Source organism: Musa acuminata, chromosome BXJ2-4, assembly GCF_036884655.1.
Source record: "Musa acuminata AAA Group cultivar baxijiao chromosome BXJ2-4, Cavendish_Baxijiao_AAA, whole genome shotgun sequence".
In the NCBI taxonomy this organism is placed as follows: Eukaryota; Viridiplantae; Streptophyta; class Magnoliopsida; order Zingiberales; family Musaceae; genus Musa; species Musa acuminata.
In genome coordinates, this window is record NC_088341.1 from 4,293,288 (window position 1) to 4,313,092 (window position 19,805).

Below are 19,805 nucleotides of genomic sequence, written 5' to 3' on the forward strand. Positions count from 1 at the left end.
AGCTCTCTTTAAGCTTCAAGGAGCTGCACACACATCGGAACCTCTTAATTCCGATGTGTCAGATTGATGTATATATATATACACACACAGACAGAGAGAGAGAGAGAGAGGATGGAAGCCGATCGGACGGCTCTCGTCTTCGTCTACGGCACCCTCAAGCGCGGCTTCCCCAACCACTCCCTCCTCGACGACCTCATCCGCGACGGCGACGCCACCTTCGTCGCCACCGTCCGGACTGCCAGCCCATTCCCCCTCGTCGTCGGCCCCCTCTCCATCCCCTTCCTCATCCGCCTCCCTGGCTCCGGCCGCCGCGTCTCTGGCGAGATCTACACCCTCTCCCCCCGCGGCCTCGCCCGCGTCGACGACCTCGAGGGCACCCACCGCGGCCACTACGAGCGCCTCGCACTCGCCGTCGTCCCCGTCACCTCGGGACGTGATGGTGCCGAGGCCGACAACGAGGAGGCGGCGGCGGCGGGAGCCGTGGAGGCGGAGGCCTACTTCGCTCACCGGAGCTACGCGGACGACATGTGGCGGCGGAACGGGGAGAGGGGGCTCGGCTCCTACTCGGAGGAGGACGCGAGGGGGTTTGTGAGGCCAAAGGATCGGCTGCCGGACACCACATTCCTGGGTGAGGTTCGACGATTTCTCGCCTCTCCGAATTAGATCGATTCACATCTTGTACCCAAATCACTACAGATTACAACTGCCCTTCTCGTGTTCTTGATTCTGTTATGGTAATCGATGGAATAAATCAGCGTTCTTTCTTCGCAACTGCTGCATTAAAGAACAGAAACCAACATATGAGCACAAACATACTGCACACATCTCAACTGATACGCTCAAATACCTTAACTAAAATTAAAATTGTCTATATAAATTATTCTATTGATATAAAATTTCATTTTTTTTTGTGTCAATTGGAGATAATATTATACTCCTTAATTCAGAACTTTTACAAAATCTAACCCACCTAAGCACATGAATCTTTGATGGTAAAATATAACCTAATCTCATCTAAGTCGAGATATATTTTTTTCCTAAAAATGATACTACAAATTTGTCTTCACCCATCGATCTAACTTAGATGCACAAACAAACTGCATCTCAACCGATACACACAAAATTCTCTATATCAGCTGTCACACAAATTTACATAACATAAAGCTGCAAAGTATTGACCAAAGATCCAGAAATATGGCACATACCATGCAGCCATGTATGCAGAATAGAGGTCCTCGTTATTTCATTCTGGGTAACTGAAGAATGCAGAGCTTTAAACAACCATGACTCTTGCAGCATAAGCAAGCATAGCAGAGTTAATGATCAGTTTGGTAGAGTTTGACAGCCTCATTCTCGCCATGGCTTCCTTGATTTGCTTGATCATAAAACGCAGAATGATTCGTCATCCGCAAGCGCATCGATCACTGATTGGGTAACATCAACATCAATGATCAAAGCCCAGTCTTTGTAGGATTCTCAGCAGCAAGCAGCAGCCTTGGCATATTACATCCACAGAATACATGTGGAAGCATACAGTGACAAATTAAGAGAGAGTGACAGTATTATGAAGTATGAACACAGAGATAAGAGGAAACAGCATTATGCTATAGATAAAAACTTAGAACTGAATAAAGAACTTATCTCATAGCATTCCAATTCTTACAAGGAACAATAGAACTCATGACATGATTTTAACAAGATATTCTATATAACTTGTCATGAGATAGATTTATATAGTCGACCTGAGAAAAGATATCCTTCTGGAAACCTCAATGCAAAAACATCAAGTTTTCAGACTGAAGGGTAGTTAAATGATTTTTCACGTTCAAATGACAAAGCTTACCAAAATATTTTGCAGCGCCTATTGCCAAAATAGTAGCTTCACTATTTAAATTCTTCATCTGTTCCTCGTTCCCGAACCCTCCAAGGGTTGATACAACTGCATTGCCCAAACCAACACTTCAATTCACCTTGAATGAAGAACAGAAACCAAAAGAAACAGCTGATGTTCTCTATATAACTAGAAAAACAGATTGCTCATAGGCTGATAGCATGATCATAAGTTACCTGGATGTGGCACCAGCTCTGAAGATCTCAATCCACCAGTTGCATCTACAGCTGGATTAACTCTTGAAGCCATGGATTGACATCTCACATCTAGCTTTTTAGTTGTTGCTACTATAGAGTTCTAATGTGAAAATAGCATCTCACTGGTGGACAACAAATGCTTCCAAATTCCAGTTAATAGGTATGACATGGTCATTGCACTTCTGAAAGTTCAGAAAACTTCTAAAAAAATGATGGATGGATGAAATGAAAGCAGAACAGAAGCTATGACTCCCAAGTTTTGGATCAAAATGAACCTTTTTAATAATAGTCGCTGTTTCACAACATAAATTGTTTTGCAACTAAATAAGCCATAGGACTGACATACTTCTTTTATGAGCAAAAATTATAAATTACAATCTACCACGTTTCTCTGTATCAGATCCAAATAAATGTGACAGACAAGCTAATAACATAATAAACCAGCCTTACATTTCATCATGGAAGAATATGCAGTTCTATCTCTGGTTCCAGTGAATAAAGTTAACAAAAGTGAATACTTGGAAATGCTGGATATGCTTGTTACCAGGCAATTGAATACAGTTACCACACATGGGAATTACCAAAATGCAGCACTGAACATTTTCCACTGTAGTGATATCTGTTATACAGCAACTTGAGTATGTGAGAGCTCAACAGCTGCTGTAATGAACATGCAAAGCCAAGCTCAGAAGAGAAAATGATCATTGTACCAATCTAACATACCCAAAGGGGCATACATGACTATAGAATATTCATGACTACAATTATGGTTTTTGGTAGAAGCATATTGCTGAGAGATGCACGATCTGAAGAGGGATGGTAAGACCAGTTCGCCAGGGTTACCGATCAGGAACCCATCTTGGACCTGGAGTGCTGAAATGGGATAGTCGAAGTCTTGGCATTTGCCCAAACCCGTGAATACCAGTCAGTACATACCATTCCAGGTGAAATTGAGGTCCCTGCTGAAAATAATATCACATCTTCACATATCGTGCAAAATACTTGTCTACAAATTTAGAAATCTACCAGGTCGGATGCATTAACTCATAGTTGTAAATTAACAAAGACTACAATCAGGCATGAGAAAAATGATTGACAAACAGATGCACAGGGCCCCCACAAGAATCTTATTGTTGTTTGCCAAGTTACATGTACAGAAGTTATTAAAGACACACTAAAGGTTGCTTTATACTTGAGAGGTCTGTACCCTGAAAGTATTTTTCTGTTCACCCCCAGCAACCTGGAAACTGATTGACTACGTATTGCATTTGCTTGCGTTTCACATCTGTAGGTATCCATAAATGGTGTGCCATAAGTCAACCATGAAGACAGGCCAGAATGACTATGGTTGCCTCAATCACCAACATTGTGAAACTAATTTTCAGTGACAAACCAATTACTCTATGCTTCACATAGTTCTTCGGAGTCATGGCCATATTCATGGTAATCTTACTGCATTCCTGCTGACGCTGTGAAAATATAGAACACCATGCATCTAAGAAGTTGCATCATAAATATGCTCATGTCTACCTACAAGACCTATGTTTAACTGTTCACAAGCATGCTTGACCATATTCTGTCCTTTTAAGCATGGTGAGACAAATATTCTCAACTGTCTGCACCACTAGATAAGTATTTATCAGTTAAAAGTGCAGCAAGCATCTCCCATTACTTGAGAATTTGCTATTCAAAAAGCTTTTCATTGATTTTGATGTGACTAGTGGAAAAGGTGGACAATTGGAGCAGGTGGCATTTCACAAGCAGAAGTTCCACATTGTCCCAGAAAATGACTTTTACTGTCCAAAACATGCCATAAATAAATAATCAAGTGTGATTATGAACAAGGTGTAAAAGAAAGACCTCTCACACACCAAATGTATTCAGAATACTGTGGAAGTTATGCATTCAAAATTATTAAAAACTATGTGTTGTACATCCATGTAAGTCACTAGATTATGCCTCTCATAAACGGGCTTGGAAAAAAAAAATTGCGCATATACCTTACCCAAGTTCCTTAGGATAAGACAACCATGTACAAGAAACCAATATTGTGTCACTCAAAGAAACAAGCATTTACTATTGCCAAGTTACATGTAAATGACTCAGCCATCGAAATCTTCCATCATATTAACATTCCTAAAATCCCAATTACAACATACTCAACACAGACAATATTTCCCATTGTTCTATTTTAGAACAACCACCTTAAGAACAAAGTTCAGAATAGCCCTGTTACTAATGGTACAGAATGAAAAATTGAAAAAGCATACATTCTATAGAGAAAGCATGAGAAATTTTAACAATCTGAATGTATATTAAGAGGAATACATGGAGCAAGGAGCTTCTATAACCATAGAATCAAAGGTAAAATCAAAAGCTGCCTTTAGTAATCGGAAAACATTTGAAAGCAACAGAGATTCCTCATGTAGGCCAATATTTTAAATCACGAAAACATTTGAGAGGACGGGAAGGATCCAGAAGTAAATAACCTGGAAATAAATAGTGCTACATGGAATTGTTAGCTACTTTAATGTTCAGTAAGAGTACACAAAGGACTGGTGCCTTTTAATTACTTCTTATTTGCATTTAAGGTCTATGTATCTATTAGTTCTTAAATAAACAATATCAGAAATTCAGTGAAGTCGCCAGCCACCCATTCGCTTGCCTAGGCGCCCAAGCGAGCGAGGCCCGAGTACCCACCTCTTGGGCCAAGCAGGCATCTTCACTCAAGCGCGGCCCAGGAGCTCGCCTGGTTCAACTCAGGCTAGGTCGAGCCTAAGTCAAACTAAACTAACTTATCTGGTTCAATTAAACTAATTAACCATCGAGTTTGAGTCGAACCAAACACAAGACAAATAACTAGTTCAACTGAACCAGTTATCTGTCGCACAGTCATAGAAACCTCGAAACCCCGTGCGCGAGAAACCTAACACAGAAAACCACTTTCTCGTTTCTGCACGACGACAATGTTCCTCCATCGGCGAATGACAGCAGCAACCTTCTTCCCCAGCAGCGTTGTCCTCCAGTGGCAACGACAACATCTTCCTTCAGCGACATCATCTTCCTTCAACAGTAGTGGTGGCATCTTCCTCCGACAGCGACGATGATTGCTTCCCCTCCCTTGCGATATATCTCTCTCTTTCTCCTCCTCCCTCCCTCCTTCCTCCTACCTCTGTCCCGTTCACCACAACCCTCCTACGCTCACTGCAACCACCCGTTTCCCCCCTCCCGGACTCGTCATAGGCCCCCTCCCTCTATGAACAACAGCTGCCTGTTGTAGTGAACAGCAGCTGCCTTCTTTGCTATAGTGAATCAGTAATAAAATGTTGATTATTATTGCTATTTCTGTAGTGATTAGTGCTACTTTTTAGTGTTTTGTATTGTCATTGAAGTTTAGAATCTTGAATCATGGCTATAGTATGCAGCGCTTCAGACGAATCATCAGTGCTACTTTTTAGTTTATTTTTATTAATCATGATATATAATTTTTAAATTATAATATTTGGGAGCATCTAGCTTCGCTCGAGCAAGCGCCTAGCGTCTTGAGCATTTTGGGTCCGCGCCTAGTGCTTTTGACTACCTTGTTTCACATAGAAGGTAATATCATTTTAGAGATATATCAAAAAGTAATGAACCGATTGGAAAATTCAAATTTAAGATCTATTAAAAGAAAGCCTCTGCACAATCTTGAGAAGACTCATCTGAGGAATATCAAAAAAAGCCTAAGCTTATGCACACATTTAACATACTCATTTAGACAAACTTTGCAAAATTGACCATTCCACAACAAAGAATTTTTTAAGCATAAGATTATTAGGATAAGAAAAGGAACATGGAAACCATAGTTGACAATTTGGGAAAGAAGGAAAAAAAACAAGTGTAAATGTTCCTAAACTGTTGCAATGAAAGTTGCCAAAAGCATGTTTGTAAGCAGCTAATGGAACCTAGACAAATAGTACAATTCATTGAGGGCCTCTGCCGGAAACAATACCACCACCACTACCATCACCACATAAAAAATGAAAGGAAAAAACACTCACTGACCCACACAGAATCACTACAAAATAACAGATAAAATATAAACAATTGGCATAGATGTTAACTAATATGATCAGATATTCTTGTGTAACAAGCATATTTCAAAGTACTTGTCTGTTGCAATACAATAACCACATACATGCAAGTTGATAGGCTGTGCTAAATGTCAATATGAAAGGATTTAGAAAATATGATTGAAAGTAACTTTCAGTGCTTTGAAATATGCTCATGGTATGGAAATATTTTAAATCCTTCATAATCAAGTATTTTTTGCATAAAAATACACAAAGAAATCAACAGATATTAGCAAGAAAGTCAATTGAAGTTTTGTGCTCATACTACATTTAAGCAGCTAAGTTATTAGCAGACGCTTGTCCACAAGCAGGTTTGCAATATGGTTGAGGAAATTCCAGCATGAGCAAGCTCTGCAGAATATGAGTTGAAGTACCAATTGTTGCATAAGACAAAGCATCAGAAAATACAAACATCATTAGTAGTCTTCCAAACTTATTTTTTGGATTATATTAAGTGGGATCATTGACAATATGCTGCCCCATAGCTCATAAAACAAAACTGTTGCAGCACTGTCTCACAACTGACAAAAATGAGTCAAAATGTGTTTGCCCCTCAATATGAATAATACACTAAATTATGCAAAATGTCATTCTGCATGCACAGAGGAAAAAAGATAGAAGATTTTACTTTGCAAGCCAGTTCTTCATATGATTGCAAAATCAGGTAATCTAAAAAATTTAATTTAAGTATAATCTTGCTTTGACCTGTAATTTACTTCATATTGAAAGTGAGAAATATGCCCAGATAATGGCATCAGTACATGACTACAAGTTGTTAACTGTATTAAAACAGTTGCATACTCACACCATGTAGCTGCAATTATTTTATTTGAGTTGTACTAGTAAATAGTGTACGAAGCAAAACAGCAAGCTAGAAAATTGCATAAGAGATTAACACTTTAAGAAGAATAAAGAAGAATGATTAAAGAACAGATTCCACCCATTCGGCTCCAAAAGAAACAAAAAAATCTACTGAAGGCCTATTAATAAACTAGCATGGTAGAACCAGGGGTGGTAGAAGAAAACCTCAATATGAGATCAGCAATGTTCCCATAGATCATATCAATGCTTGCAGCATTATACGGCCTAGAAGCAAGAAGCTGAGTAATCATCAACCACAACCAATTCTAAGCAAATCAGGAGGAAGGGAAGCAGGATCAAGCTCCCAGCAGTCTCTTGGCAGGTCTAATCCCTGGGCCTCTGAAAGTTTTCGAGCAGGTATTTGGTGTGAAAACAACCTCATATCATCTTTCTTGAGCCACTTAATAGCATGGCGACCGATTGCTTGCCTCTTAAATATTGTCTTGTAACCTACCACCTTCTCAAGATATGCGATGCTCAACCCGTACATCTCACTGTGACTGGTGAGGCAGACAACGATATCGTAGTGCCTTCCATCCTCTCTTGCATTCTGCTCACCGTAGAGAGCCCATACAGAACCCTTATTAGGATAAATCCTATAAAGCTCTCTCGCAGCTCTCTCACAATTGACGTAATGGGAGAAGCAGTTCACAGAATCTATGTCAACCTTCCTCCCCACCTTGAACCGCCCACACGAAATATGCAACCCCGACTTTTCCCCGAGCACCATAGCCTCATCCCCATTGCACTGAATGTCTAACCAGCTCATTGTCATTCTGAATGGATTGAATGATATCACCTCATCTATTAGTCCATAATGCCGCGGCATTCCATCATCATCATCATATATAGCCCAAATCTGCCCCATTCTGAAGCTTTTCTCTGTCCTGTCCTTGTCGAAATCGTAGAAATCGGAGTCCTCCACTGCCATAAGGCTTACATCATTGTCTTCTTCCATTTTCACGGCAGCTAAAGCCTTCTCCTTCCGTCCGTTCCTACTCTTGTCCTTTCCCTTCGCCTTGATGAGCTCCATCTGTATCTCCGCCAAAGTCTTCTCCGCACTCGGCCGGGGCATCTTTGCAACGGGGGAAGGCGAAACCCTAGTTTTCCTCTTCTTATCCCCCACCAGCGCCGGAAACCGGGGGATCCTAGGCCTGGAACTGGACCTCGACCGAGTTACCCTAACCCTGGCCTCATCTTTCATCGCTCCGTTCTCATGAGCGGCGCTCGGCTTGTCTCCAGCAGGGACCTCAACGGCGAGGAAGCTCTTACGGCAGCTAGGGCACACGAGTCGGTAACCGACGTACTTGCGATCGAACTCGTGGAGGAGGCGGCAGGTGGTGCAGGCGGTCCAGAAGGTGACGGGAGGGATCGGGGCCTCGCCCTCCGCAGAGGCGGCGGCCGATAGTGAGAGGCGGAGCCGGAGGTCCAAGTCGCGCTTGAGGGAGCGGTCGGAGAGGAAGCGAAAGGAGTCAGCGACGCGCTTGAAGGCGTCCTCGGCGGCGGGGAGGGGGTGGGCGGCGGCCTTGTCGGGGTGGAGCATGAGGGCGAGGGCCTTGTACTGCTTGCGGACGGCAGCCGGAGTGGAGAAGGGTGGGAGGCGGAGGACCTTGTAGTGGTCGGAGGGGTCGGCGCGGAGGACCTTGAGGGCGGTGACCATCTGGGTGACACCGTCGAGTTCGGGAGCGAGCCGGGCGGCGCGCTTCGCATACTTGAGGGCGGACTTGAGAGACGACGAGAGAAGCTTCTCCTCCGCCAGGGACTTGAGGCGGCGGGCCTCCGCCTCCGCGTCCTCCTCAGCGCCAGGTTCTGAGGGCGGCTCCGCTGACAGTGGCGGCGGCGGAGGTTCGGACTCGGGTTCCATGGGATGGTTGGGTCGGAGGAAGCCTGCTTCGTTGTGTCGAGCGCATTTACAGACTGCGGCGGACGGAGACTGATGGGCATCACATCGGACACATCTATTTGATGGACGATTCTGCTTCTCCGTAATTATCTGAAGCCTTTATTATTATTCTAAAAACCATAAATTAATATCTTATTTAAAAAAAATTAATTTTAACTTTAACTTTCATATGTATATATATATATATATATATATATCTTTTTTTTTTAATTTTTCTCAGATGATATCTCTTTTCATAATTCTCAAATAGTCACCTCATTTTTTTTAATATTCCAAAAATATCCTTTAAAAATTTATCATATTTTTCTGCCCAAATCCAAAAAAAATTCGTCAACTGTTTATAATATTTTATGTGTTATTTTTTATCCATAAAATACTGTATAGTATTTAAAAAATACTATATAATATTTTTAGAATAAAAGAACCGTATAATATTTTTGAACTAATAATGATGTCACAGTATTTTTGAAACAAAAACACTGTAAACAATTGGTGAAAAAACCTTTTTAATTTAGATAAAAAAATCCATAATAACTTTTGAGGGGTACTTTTAGAATTTTTGAAATAGTGAGTGACTGTTTGAGAATTATGAAAAGGGGTACCATCCCAATATATATACATATATATATACATATATATATACATATACATATATATATATACATATATATATATATATATATATATGTAAGTTAACCTTGTTGAATAGAATTCAAATCTTAGCGATGATTGAGTCAGAATGGGATTTGAGCAACTAAAAAAATTTAATTTGTAACCCTAATTCCTCATTTAAATAGTGATCACTTATTTTATGTATAGCTCTTGTCATATTGGAGAATTATACTAAAGAAGAAAAAGAGAAATTTGCATATAATTTTTTTACTTTTTATATTTACTTTTTTTATTTTATTAAGTGTTTTTTGTTACATTTGCTTTTGCTTCACCCATAAATAAATGTCGAGAATGATCTCCTTTCTCATATGATAGCCATCATATTATTAATTTTTCAAATTTATGATCCATTTATTAAAGGTTACAATAACATAGAATGAAGAAAGGGAAATTTTGAGTTCCGCAAACTTATGAGATTTTGCATGCATCTTTCTCCAATTAAACACCATTTTCCATAAAAGTTTGCAAAAGAGGCCCTATGATTGATTACACATGTATCATACAACATTTATGAAATGCTGCTATATGTGCCCTTCTAAGATTGTAAAATGATATGAAAGTTTAATCAATATCAGTTGGGCATGGCTTATATTTTTTTATTCCGTTAGTGTTTCCATGAATATGTTACATATATTTTATACAGATAATTCAGCTGTTACAGATATTTATACAGATATCATTGTCAATCCTACATTAAATTATAACATTTTTCAGCACGGTCTCAAGCCTCAACAATAACAAAAGAACAAGTAAGTTTACAAGGTCAAGAAAAGGTGTAGGGGACAAAAAAATTTAGGTTATTTAGAAAAAAAAATGTTCATTTTAGTGTTGGTCGTCAAGCTGAATTACAAAAACAAACCGACATGGCTCGCATGCCGAATCGTTTCACACCTCAAAAATTGATTCAACTGCATGGATTATGAGAGCTGTTGAGGGGGTGATATGAATTAAATTAGGTTTACATACCTCTTGCAAGAAAATACCAATGTCAGAAGCATATGGAGATGAAGTATAAAAGTAAAAAAAAAGGAGAAACAAGAACGTGTCATATTTGGAGGGACCCTAATTTATAGTATGGGATCCTCTGATTCAGTGAATATTTTCTATCTTGATTCATGATAACATGAAGAATTTGATCAGTTTATTTTGCTATTGACTAACAAGTTAGTATCCATGTGTCAAGTCTGACAAGACGATGAATATTAGCCAAATCATACAAGTAAATATTACATTTCTTACATTTATTTTGCCCTTAGGCAAATCACATTAATACTCTCAAGTAATTCACTTCTCTTGCAAAATGGTTCACTAAAAGAAGAGCAAATTGATACTTTGGTATATTGAGTTTCTCTTTGGCCCTACTATGATCAAAGTGTCAACAATATATGGATCTTGACAAAAGTAGCATGTAATAAAATGATCCAGGAAAGTTAAATGTGTGCTGATGTGGATTTGGAAGAAATCTGAAGCACAACTGTGAAAGATTGCATCTCCTAGAAAGCTAAGATTTATATCAATCCATTTCTATTTTCTTGCATCGATGTCCCCTGTTGTCAAATAATTATCATGATTTAAGCCGTCAGTTGTGTGAGATTCTAAACAAAATCAATGATCCTACACGATCCCAAAAGCATACAACTCAATCTTTTAGAAAAGTAAAAAGTTGGCAATACAGTTTTCCTTTAACTACATATGACAAAGGAAAAGAATATAATTTATTGTTGCAAAAATGAATGCAAATTTCCCAGCAGACTTGAATAATTTGCTATTTATTGGTTTAGAATGCAAAGGGTATGAGATATTAAGAAAAGATCAACAAGAAGAACCTTGATCATGCCAGTAGGAGAGACATTGATCTTTCAGACATCAGTAGGAGGCTTTAACCTTGTCAGACGTCGGATTCTGCTCTTATCAGTGTTCTCCAGCAGCCCCTTCAGATAAGAAGCATGTTATAAAAAAGAAGAAATTGCAGATTTGGGGAGGGGAAGGCATCGTCTTTGGCTAAGATGATGACACAAAATATTAATGAGAAGGTGAAACTTGAAATTTCAAGTATGTGCAGGTTACTGATCCATCAGTTCATAAACTTGGAAGTTCAAGAACCATATGATTATTAGTTGTCATGAAAAAGGAGAAAAATTAGATGAGATTTTTTGTGTACCTTCCAAACTATTTCATCCAGACATAGGCAAATTTTTCCATACTTGTCAAGGAATAGGCGTTCCGTAGGAGGCTTACCACATGCATCCTTCACGGAGGAGGTTATCACATAGATAACTTCGGACACTTGAATCAGGTTAAACAAGAAAAATAAGTAAAAGTATGATTTTGTGATTTTACAGGCTAATAGTAATTTTCTCGTAAGTCAAAATACATTCATATCTAATTTACAATATTACAGTCATAAATATACGCACTTACAAGTTAATTCATCATACTCATCCTTGCCAACGACGTAAATTGAGACATCTCCAAGCATGGTATACACAATATAAACAGACCTGCAAATCGATAAGAGTTAACTTGAAAGATAAAAAGTGATGAAGATAAGCATGCTGGGAGAGTGTGTATGAGCTTTATCCTTATTCCTGAAAACAGTGATAGTTATCTTGTGTGCACAGCTAGATTTTAGTAAGGAGTGATGATTCACCACAAAGTAGCACAGTAAAAGCTTCAAAGTCATTAGCAAGTGATTAACATTTGACCTTTTTCAAGAGCAAGCATCTTCAAATCTTCGATTTAGTGTCCCAAGAAAACAATAACATTGATGGCAACTCAATGTCCCAACCATTTGGGGTTGGTTTGTCCCAAGAAAACAACATTGAAGCCAACTATTAAATCAGTATCATCAAAGTTGGTTTGTCATCTTGATACATCACGCAAGTTTTCTTTAAGCCATCTAAAAATTATTTGCCGTTACAGAAGGGTAACCAATGACACTACTAGACAGAAACATATTTGCATAGTTAAAAAGTGTAGTTTCTTCATCTCATAGTAGGAAGAAAAAGAAAGACTAATATGCAGTAAGATTTACTTAAGTTTTTTTTTATTTTAGAGAATATTCCTAGGTAAAAAGAAAATCCAAGCATAAGAGAAGGTATCTGACAAAGTACAGCAAGCAGATATATAAATTCACAAAATGCAGCCAACAATGTAGAACTCAAAGATACAACAATAAGTGATTTACATACTTGTGAGAAGCAACAAAAAGTTCTTCATTTTTAGCTCTTCTTAGATTATCTGCTCCTAGCTTTACTAGAAAAGATCGCCAATGGAGTCTCTCCTCTGTAGGAACTCCCTGAAAGCTGCATTGGAAGAAAATCAATGATAGAATCTTGCTACTTTGGAAAATTTGCATCATCATGATGCCAAGTAACAAGACCAGTAAATTTAATGATTGCTCTAGATAATAATAAATCAAAACAGTATAAAGCAAAAGAACAGCTATATTCCTAGAGTACTCTAGCAAACCATGGAACTTCATGAACTCATGCCATGTTCAGATCTGATGAAACATCTAGAACAGCATGACCATGGAGAAAGTTCAAAAGAAATAAAAGTTCAGTAATGTGATGACCTCTCTGATGACTACGTGACACGAAGAATTGATAAGAGAGATGGCAAAGGTAGAAGAAATCTAACTTCATATCACCAGCAATACTAGTTGCCTTACCTCTGCCTTCACCTTTACTAATTGAGAGATCTTCTTTGTTAATTGATGATAGGGTAAGCAAACAATTTTATAACTATCTTCTTAACATATAGATCAGGTCAGCAAATGTGGATTCAAAAGTAACATCACAAACATGGATTTCAACACAGACACCACAGACATACACCAAAACCTAGTTCCTGGGTTGTATGTAATTAATACTGGCTCTGCAATCTTCCTATTTAAGATGTAAATCAGAAGTAGTATACCTTGTAGTAATTTGAAAGTGTAGAATAGAGATTAAACGAAAGCTCATCACTCTGAATACAACCAAGTGCCAGTTTAAGACATTCCTATGGTAAAAATAAGGAAATTTTAGAAAAGGAAAAGACAATTTAAAATCAATCTACGAGCATAGTAGGATTTGATGATCCAAAGTACAAAATTTGCCAGATGAATCACACTCCTCTTCAGCAAGGGCTCTATATGATCTTGGATTTGAACAATACATTTTACATCATGAAACTTCTCTTCAAAATCTCGAGCAATTCAGTCAGAGCATGATTTATGGTTGGCCCATACATTTTTTTTTTTTGCAAAAGACCTACCCTATAACATTATATGTGTTAGAGTTCAATATAGATTGGGCCCTCTCATAATAAGACAAAGATTTTAATCGAATGACTAGTAATCCCCAAAAGCTTAATCTATTAGGAAAGATCCAATTTACATTTCTTTCAAGGCACTAAAATTAATTCTTCGAAACAGAAAAGACAAGATTAAGATCAGTGCCATAAATTTTGTTTCTCGTGCAGTCTTATGGTCAAGAAGGTACAATAACAGATGCTTATATGCAGACAACAAGAACTCGTGTGACAAGGTACTAAACAGGAAATCTGCATGACAGTGTGACTAATGACAATCTAAACTGAGCAATTCTTGCAATAAACGCAGTTGCAAATGAAATCCCTATGACATAGTAAAGCATCATAAGCTATCAAAGTAGCTCCTTTATCTCCAGGATGTTCTTTCTAAGCTTCGATCTTCAGTCTTATCTTCACATCTCGACCTCAATTTACCGGATAGCCCCAAAAATAATGGATCAGACTGCTTAAGCATCCTTTATTCTTCAACAAAATGTGGCTTCTTGATCACGAATAACCGCTGAAAACTAAACATTTTTTTATTCTACTGATAAAAAAAAACCGATACCCGATCTCTTTTCTGGTCTTCCCAGAAGCGAGAGCCCATGATCAACTCGCGAAGACTACTCGAAGAAAACGGAGACAGCTCACGCCCCGATCATCCATGAATCAAAAACCGAATCGGGCGCATGCAAGAAAGAGGGATTGAGATCTAATGGAGGGGCGGGGGAGGTCATCGAAGGGTTACCGTTCAACGAGGATGTTGCCCTCGGTGTTCGTGAAGAGAACCGCAAGCAGCATCCTTTCTCCCCTTCCTTTCTTTCCCCTTCGTCAGAGAGGTATTTATATGTGGTTCGGATCCGAATTCAACGGTCGCAAGATCAGAGACGTTATCGGATCGGATTTTTTTGGGTATCGGAGTCTGTGCTACCCGCTTATCACCAAGAAAAAAAGAAAAAAGACTACACTCCTTAGGAGACGAAGAGTTTAAAGTTAATCGATTTTGATCATCAATCCGAGATGTTCTACAAATTGTTAGACAATGTTCTTTATCTTTGACGTTCAAATTATTATTTATTCGAGATGAAAAATATAATAATTATGTAACAAAAAAAAGTTCTATTTGAAAAAAGTGATAATTTTTTTTGAAATAAATTATCTCTAATCACAAGTATATGATTTATGATGATGAGTGTCATGAAGGCCTGATGGGTTAACTGGCCTATCAATTTCGTTTGGTCTAAATCACTGACCAAAATATTTAAGCTAAAGTTGATAATAATATACTCATCAGATCCTTATAAGTCAATATTAATCTTGCCCACTTTCGATGTGAAACTATGGGTGTTACAATGAGTATTTTTAATTGAGATTTCATAGTAACATGTTAGATAAGTTAATTATGCTCGATATGTCGCTAATTGAATTAACTCTTATTTGTCTCTTGTATGAAAAGAAGAAGAAAAAAAAAAGACTTTTGAGAGAAGGATTTGAATAAATGATAGATGAATTGAAATCCAAATCCAAATTGAGATTTAAGTATAACATGAGAAACACACAATTATAATGAAATCGAACACCACTTAGATTATATATTATTTTTGTTATTTTGTATGTTCATAGATATCACATCATAAAAAAAAGAAAAATAATTAAAATACAATAAAAACCAAAAGCATTGGATTTCACATCTAATCATCAAGTTATACATCATATATCAATTATCTTAAAAAGAAGAAGAATAATAATAATAATAATAATAATAATAATAACTAAAATAAAACAAAAACCAAAAGCATTAAGATATGACATCTAATCATCAAGTTATACATCATATATATAAATCATCAATTATTTGACCTAAATCAATACATCTTATTTTTATTTACTCACCACAGATTTATGCACACCACTATCTATCATAAGGGAGAACAAGAAGAAAGAGAAAACAAGCAAACCAAAAGGTGAATAGCAACACATATGACACTACAAACACATGATTTAGTTATTTATTGTGGAAATCATTGATTAGAAATAATTGTGGTAGTTGCAAAAGGTGACAACTGATGCAATCTTTATCCTACTCTCCATTAGTTCTATCATGTCTCACAATATCATAAAATAAACCTATCCCAACCAGAGGTTACATGTCAATGTCTCATGCTACCTTTAGCTGTCCTGTCCTGTATTCACCAAATAAAAATAAATTATTATTTAATAATAATATTTTTATTTTTGAAAATATTTAATTGATCTTTAATTTTTTATTTTGAAATGGAATATAATGTATGAATGAAATTTATTTTTTATTCCATCCTGATTAATCTCCCTTTTGTATCTATTCTAATTAAAATATATTAGAATCGACTAATATTTTGAGATATGTATTTAATGGAATAATAAATCCTAATATTAGACATCATCGTGGTATAAAAATTATAAAAAATAGGATTTTATTTATATTTTAATTTCTCTTTTAATTTTTGAATTTTCGGATTTTTTTGTTGTTCCCAACACATCTCGTCGATTATCTCCAACGGACGATATAAGGCTAATTACTATAAATCCGATCTAAATAAGTAGAATGAAAAGAAAGAGAGAGAGAGAGAGAGAGAGAGAGATGGGGGAAAGCTCCAACAAAGATGTCTGTGCTGCACAGACTGCTGTCCTCCATCTCTCTCTCTCTCTCTCTCTCTCTCTTTTGGGTATCTGTACATCTTTGATTCTTCCGTAAAGCTCAAAGAAAAAAGCTGACTGAAAAAGCAGGAAAGAGAAAACAGCTATTGATTCGAAGGAGTGCAGACAAGACAACGGTCAGTGTCAGTTGCAATCTACTCGGCAGTCGTCGATCGAATGCTGCCTGCAACTTCTCGTGATACAATCAATCCAACCAAAGCAAAGAAGAAGAAGCAGAAGAAGAAGAAGAAGTAGAAAGAGACTGTCAACACAAAGTAGTCCATTCTTCTGCCTTCACCTCCCAATCTCTCTCTCTCTCTCATCTTCTATCCTTTTCTATTCTTTTTCTTCATTGACTTATATATATATATATATATATATATATATATATATATATATATATATATATATATATATATATATATTGGTTCTGATTGGATCGAGTAAATAGAAACGAGACATAGACCCATTTGGATCCTTTTACCGAAAAGAAAAATAAATAAAAAAATATATATTTAGTGGTCCTCTCGACTGAATTTTTTTTATGATACTTTGACACTTGAAATATCTTTTATAATCAATTAATTTAGTTAATCAATTTTATTTTTATAAAAAATATATCATCATAATTAATGTTGTCAATTGATCATTAACGTATCGATGTCGAAATAAAATAGGTATTACTTTTCCTTGAAAAATATTTGAATACATGGATAGTCAAATAATTGATAAAAGCAATAAATGGTAATTTAGGAATTCAACATTATCATTTTTGTTTATATTCAATCATAACTTTTATTAAAAATAGTAAACTTGAATATACTTTTAGATGATTAATATGCTTTATATTAAAAATAATTTCGAGATTTTGATAACTATGATTGATTTAGGCTAAAACAAATGTTCAAAAAAATAAAACATTTTTTGTTTCAGAAACATGAACACAAGAAAACATGTGGCTCATGTCATTTATGTTATCCTCTCATCACAAAGTCATTGTGGGACCTTGTTGGTCCTTGCCAAGCTCTTGTCACCAAAGATGCACACTTTCCCATGTATGGTGTGGGAATGCCATCAAAGGATGATTGTTTGTTTTTGACCAATCCTTGATGATGTGATGCACACTTCATTCTCATGGCTTTTTCTCCACACATATCTGACAATGACTCATTCTTGAGAAATCAATACTATGAAAGTGAGGTCCCCAATGTGTCCAACAAAATTGCATCATCCATGCATTATGAAGTAGCTCTTGATGGAAGAGTTTCTTATTCCACCATAGAGTCCATCAACAATCCCATTCAAAGTTGGAGGCTTATGGGACCACCCTTCACGTGGGCCCTACTTTATCATTATCAAGTGTGTACATTCAATAATTCAAATTGTCTCATAATTAACATAAAAATATAAACCTTACCAAGTTAGAAAATAGTTTTATATAAGACTTTATCACCATGTTATTTAAAGTTGGACTACTATAAATATATATAAAGGTCAAAGTGCTTATATATATATATTATATTCCATTGTGGCGTTCCTAAAGTCACTGATTCCACTACCTCATATTTCTACCCGGTCTTCCGTGGTTCGGGGTCCCACATAAGGTTGTACAATGAATAGAAGGGTAGAATAATCGGGTTAGAAAAATGGTAAAAGAATTATTATGCGACTAAACGGCTCCTCGCATGCGACACAGAAAGAATCTCTCGCGATAATGTCGTCTTCTCTCATGTCGGCCATTCCGAGATTTTGACCGATACGGGGGTATTTTATCGTTATCGGGGAATTCTCGCCGATATATCGGGGTTCAAAACGGTCCCCTCCCCCACGTAAAGCCTTCGATCCTATCCTCGTTTCACGTGTCGATTCCCAGAATAACATGGCCATACCAAGGGCAGTTTCGTCCCTGCGTCCCGGCGACTCGATCCCCGTCACTCACGTTACTTCTTCTCTTTACCCTTATATTTTGACCCTCTTCTTCTCTATAATGACTGTCGCGTCCCCTTCCTCGTCATTATCTATTTATTAGTGGTTGTCATCGTACTTGACTCTGCTGCCATAATTGAAAATAACGGGGGCGTAAAGGGAAACTCGTACGTTCTTTTTTTTGATTTAAAAAGGGTCCGAACTATTGTACCCACTCGACGTATACCCTCGACCGATCCTGGAATCGTATTGGAGATCGTTCTGGGGCCCATGCTGCAAACCCTGGGGCCGGCACGCGTTTCACGTCGGGAAAACTGGCGTCTCGTTGGCGCGGGGTGACGGACGACGTGGGGCGCCTGGGACCGTCGAATGTGGGGCACTATTGGGCGAGTAAGCAACAACCACTCGTCCTTTTTGTTCTGCCGTCGATTGTTTCCCCAAATCGTACGACCGCGGCCCCGGAGAAACGTCGCTCACGGTTCATCTGCGTGCGTCGTGGTGGGGACCAGTTGGGGGACTCCACGTTTCGGACATCAGATAGCGGGTATTTCGGCAGGTAAGATCGAAAGGATTGCTTAAAAATTGCTCCCCAAAGGGGTTCGCCGTACGTCACGCACATGATGGCCTCCACAACTGGGCCCCGCCGTAAGATAATCACGTACCGACATTAGAAACACGGTTAGGTGCGTGTACCGCCTTGCCTAGCCATGTGATGGCACCGGGCCCACCCACGAACGGCCGTGATTCGGGACCCACCTCTGTGCGCAGTAATAAATCCTGTCGACCCATCATGCCCTTCGGAGGAATCATCTCGCGCCGTCGATTTTTGACCCTTTTGCTCCCGCACTTAAATGTAAGAGACAGAAGCGTCATTTAAGCCCCCTCGCTGCGGGTCCCAATGCGATTTCCAATCAAAGTGCGAAGCGGGAGCAGACGGAATCCTCTTTTTCCGCTTCCGTTCTATAGCACGTGGAAGATGCAGCATCACGTGATGCGTGCCAAGGGAAGAAGGACACGTGGGCGGATCCTACTGGTTGCAACAGAAGCTGCCCGTCTCGGGGTGATCCGCCCGTACCCGGTCATACACCTACGTATCAGATAAGCAGTCGCTCTTATCAATGTTATAAGCAGTTGTTGGTACATATGGCGACTTGACAGCTGCCACGCACTACACCGGAAAGCAACAACCTGATAGCCCAGCGCGGGACTACGCTCACCCCGCCTTCATTTCATCTACTGCCACTCATCCGACACGAGATGAGTGATCGAAC

The 19,805-nt window shown here is 38.3% G+C and overlaps 3 protein-coding genes across 5 annotated transcripts; 1 reads left to right on the forward strand and 2 right to left on the reverse strand.

Annotated features, from left to right (window-relative positions):
• The first annotated feature begins 60 nt into the window (after positions 1-60).
• Positions 61-771, forward strand: LOC135609583 (putative gamma-glutamylcyclotransferase At3g02910). Its single transcript, XM_065102988.1, has one exon. The coding sequence runs from the start codon at positions 67-69 to the stop codon at positions 661-663; it is 597 nt and encodes a 198-aa protein (XP_064959060.1). The 5' UTR covers positions 61-66; the 3' UTR covers positions 664-771.
• A 1,832-nt stretch (positions 772-2,603) lies between these two features.
• On the reverse strand, positions 2,604-9,012 carry LOC135609582 (uncharacterized). 2 transcript variants are annotated; one of them, XM_065102987.1, is made up of 2 exons: positions 7,227-9,012; positions 2,604-3,047 (listed from the first exon to the last, which is right to left on the reverse strand). In XM_065102987.1, the coding sequence occupies exon 1, from the start codon at positions 8,923-8,925 to the stop codon at positions 7,312-7,314; it is 1,614 nt and encodes a 537-aa protein (XP_064959059.1). In that variant the 5' UTR covers positions 8,926-9,012; the 3' UTR covers positions 2,604-3,047; positions 7,227-7,311. The 2 variants fall into 2 exon arrangements, with proteins under 2 accessions (XP_064959059.1, XP_064959058.1); XM_065102986.1 differs by having other exon boundaries at positions 2,604-3,050.
• Positions 9,013-11,057: 2,045 nt separating this feature from the next.
• On the reverse strand, positions 11,058-14,753 carry LOC103980703 (uncharacterized). 2 transcript variants are annotated; one of them, XM_018825001.2, is made up of 6 exons: positions 14,681-14,753; positions 12,828-12,941; positions 12,058-12,137; positions 11,798-11,922; positions 11,463-11,567; positions 11,058-11,183 (listed from the first exon to the last, which is right to left on the reverse strand). In XM_018825001.2, the coding sequence occupies exons 1-5, from the start codon at positions 14,731-14,733 to the stop codon at positions 11,496-11,498; spliced, it is 444 nt and encodes a 147-aa protein (XP_018680546.1). In that variant the 5' UTR covers positions 14,734-14,753; the 3' UTR covers positions 11,058-11,183; positions 11,463-11,495. The 2 variants fall into 2 exon arrangements, with proteins under 2 accessions (XP_018680546.1, XP_009395445.1); XM_009397170.3 differs by lacking the exon at positions 11,058-11,183 and having other exon boundaries at positions 11,252-11,567.
• Positions 14,754-19,805: the final 5,052 nt, after the last annotated feature.

Excerpts from the sequence above, each read along its gene's own strand:
- LOC103980703 (XM_018825001.2), bottom strand. The coding sequence starts at position 14,733 with ATGCTGCTTGCGGTTCTCTTCACGAACACCGAGGGCAACATCCTCGTT. Across the intron at positions 11,923-12,057 it reads TGAGTATGATGAATTAACTT|TGTCCGAAGTTATCTATGTG; the intron begins GTAAGTGCGTAT and ends ACCTGATTCAAG. Across the intron at positions 11,568-11,797 it reads TGGATGAAATAGTTTGGAAG|GGGCTGCTGGAGAACACTGA; the intron begins GTACACAAAAAA and ends TCTTATCTGAAG.
- LOC135609582 (XM_065102987.1), bottom strand. The coding sequence starts at position 8,925 with ATGGAACCCGAGTCCGAACCTCCGCCGCCGCCACTGTCAGCGGAGCCG.
- LOC135609583 (XM_065102988.1), top strand. The coding sequence starts at position 67 with ATGTATATATATATACACACACAGACAGAGAGAGAGAGAGAGAGGATG.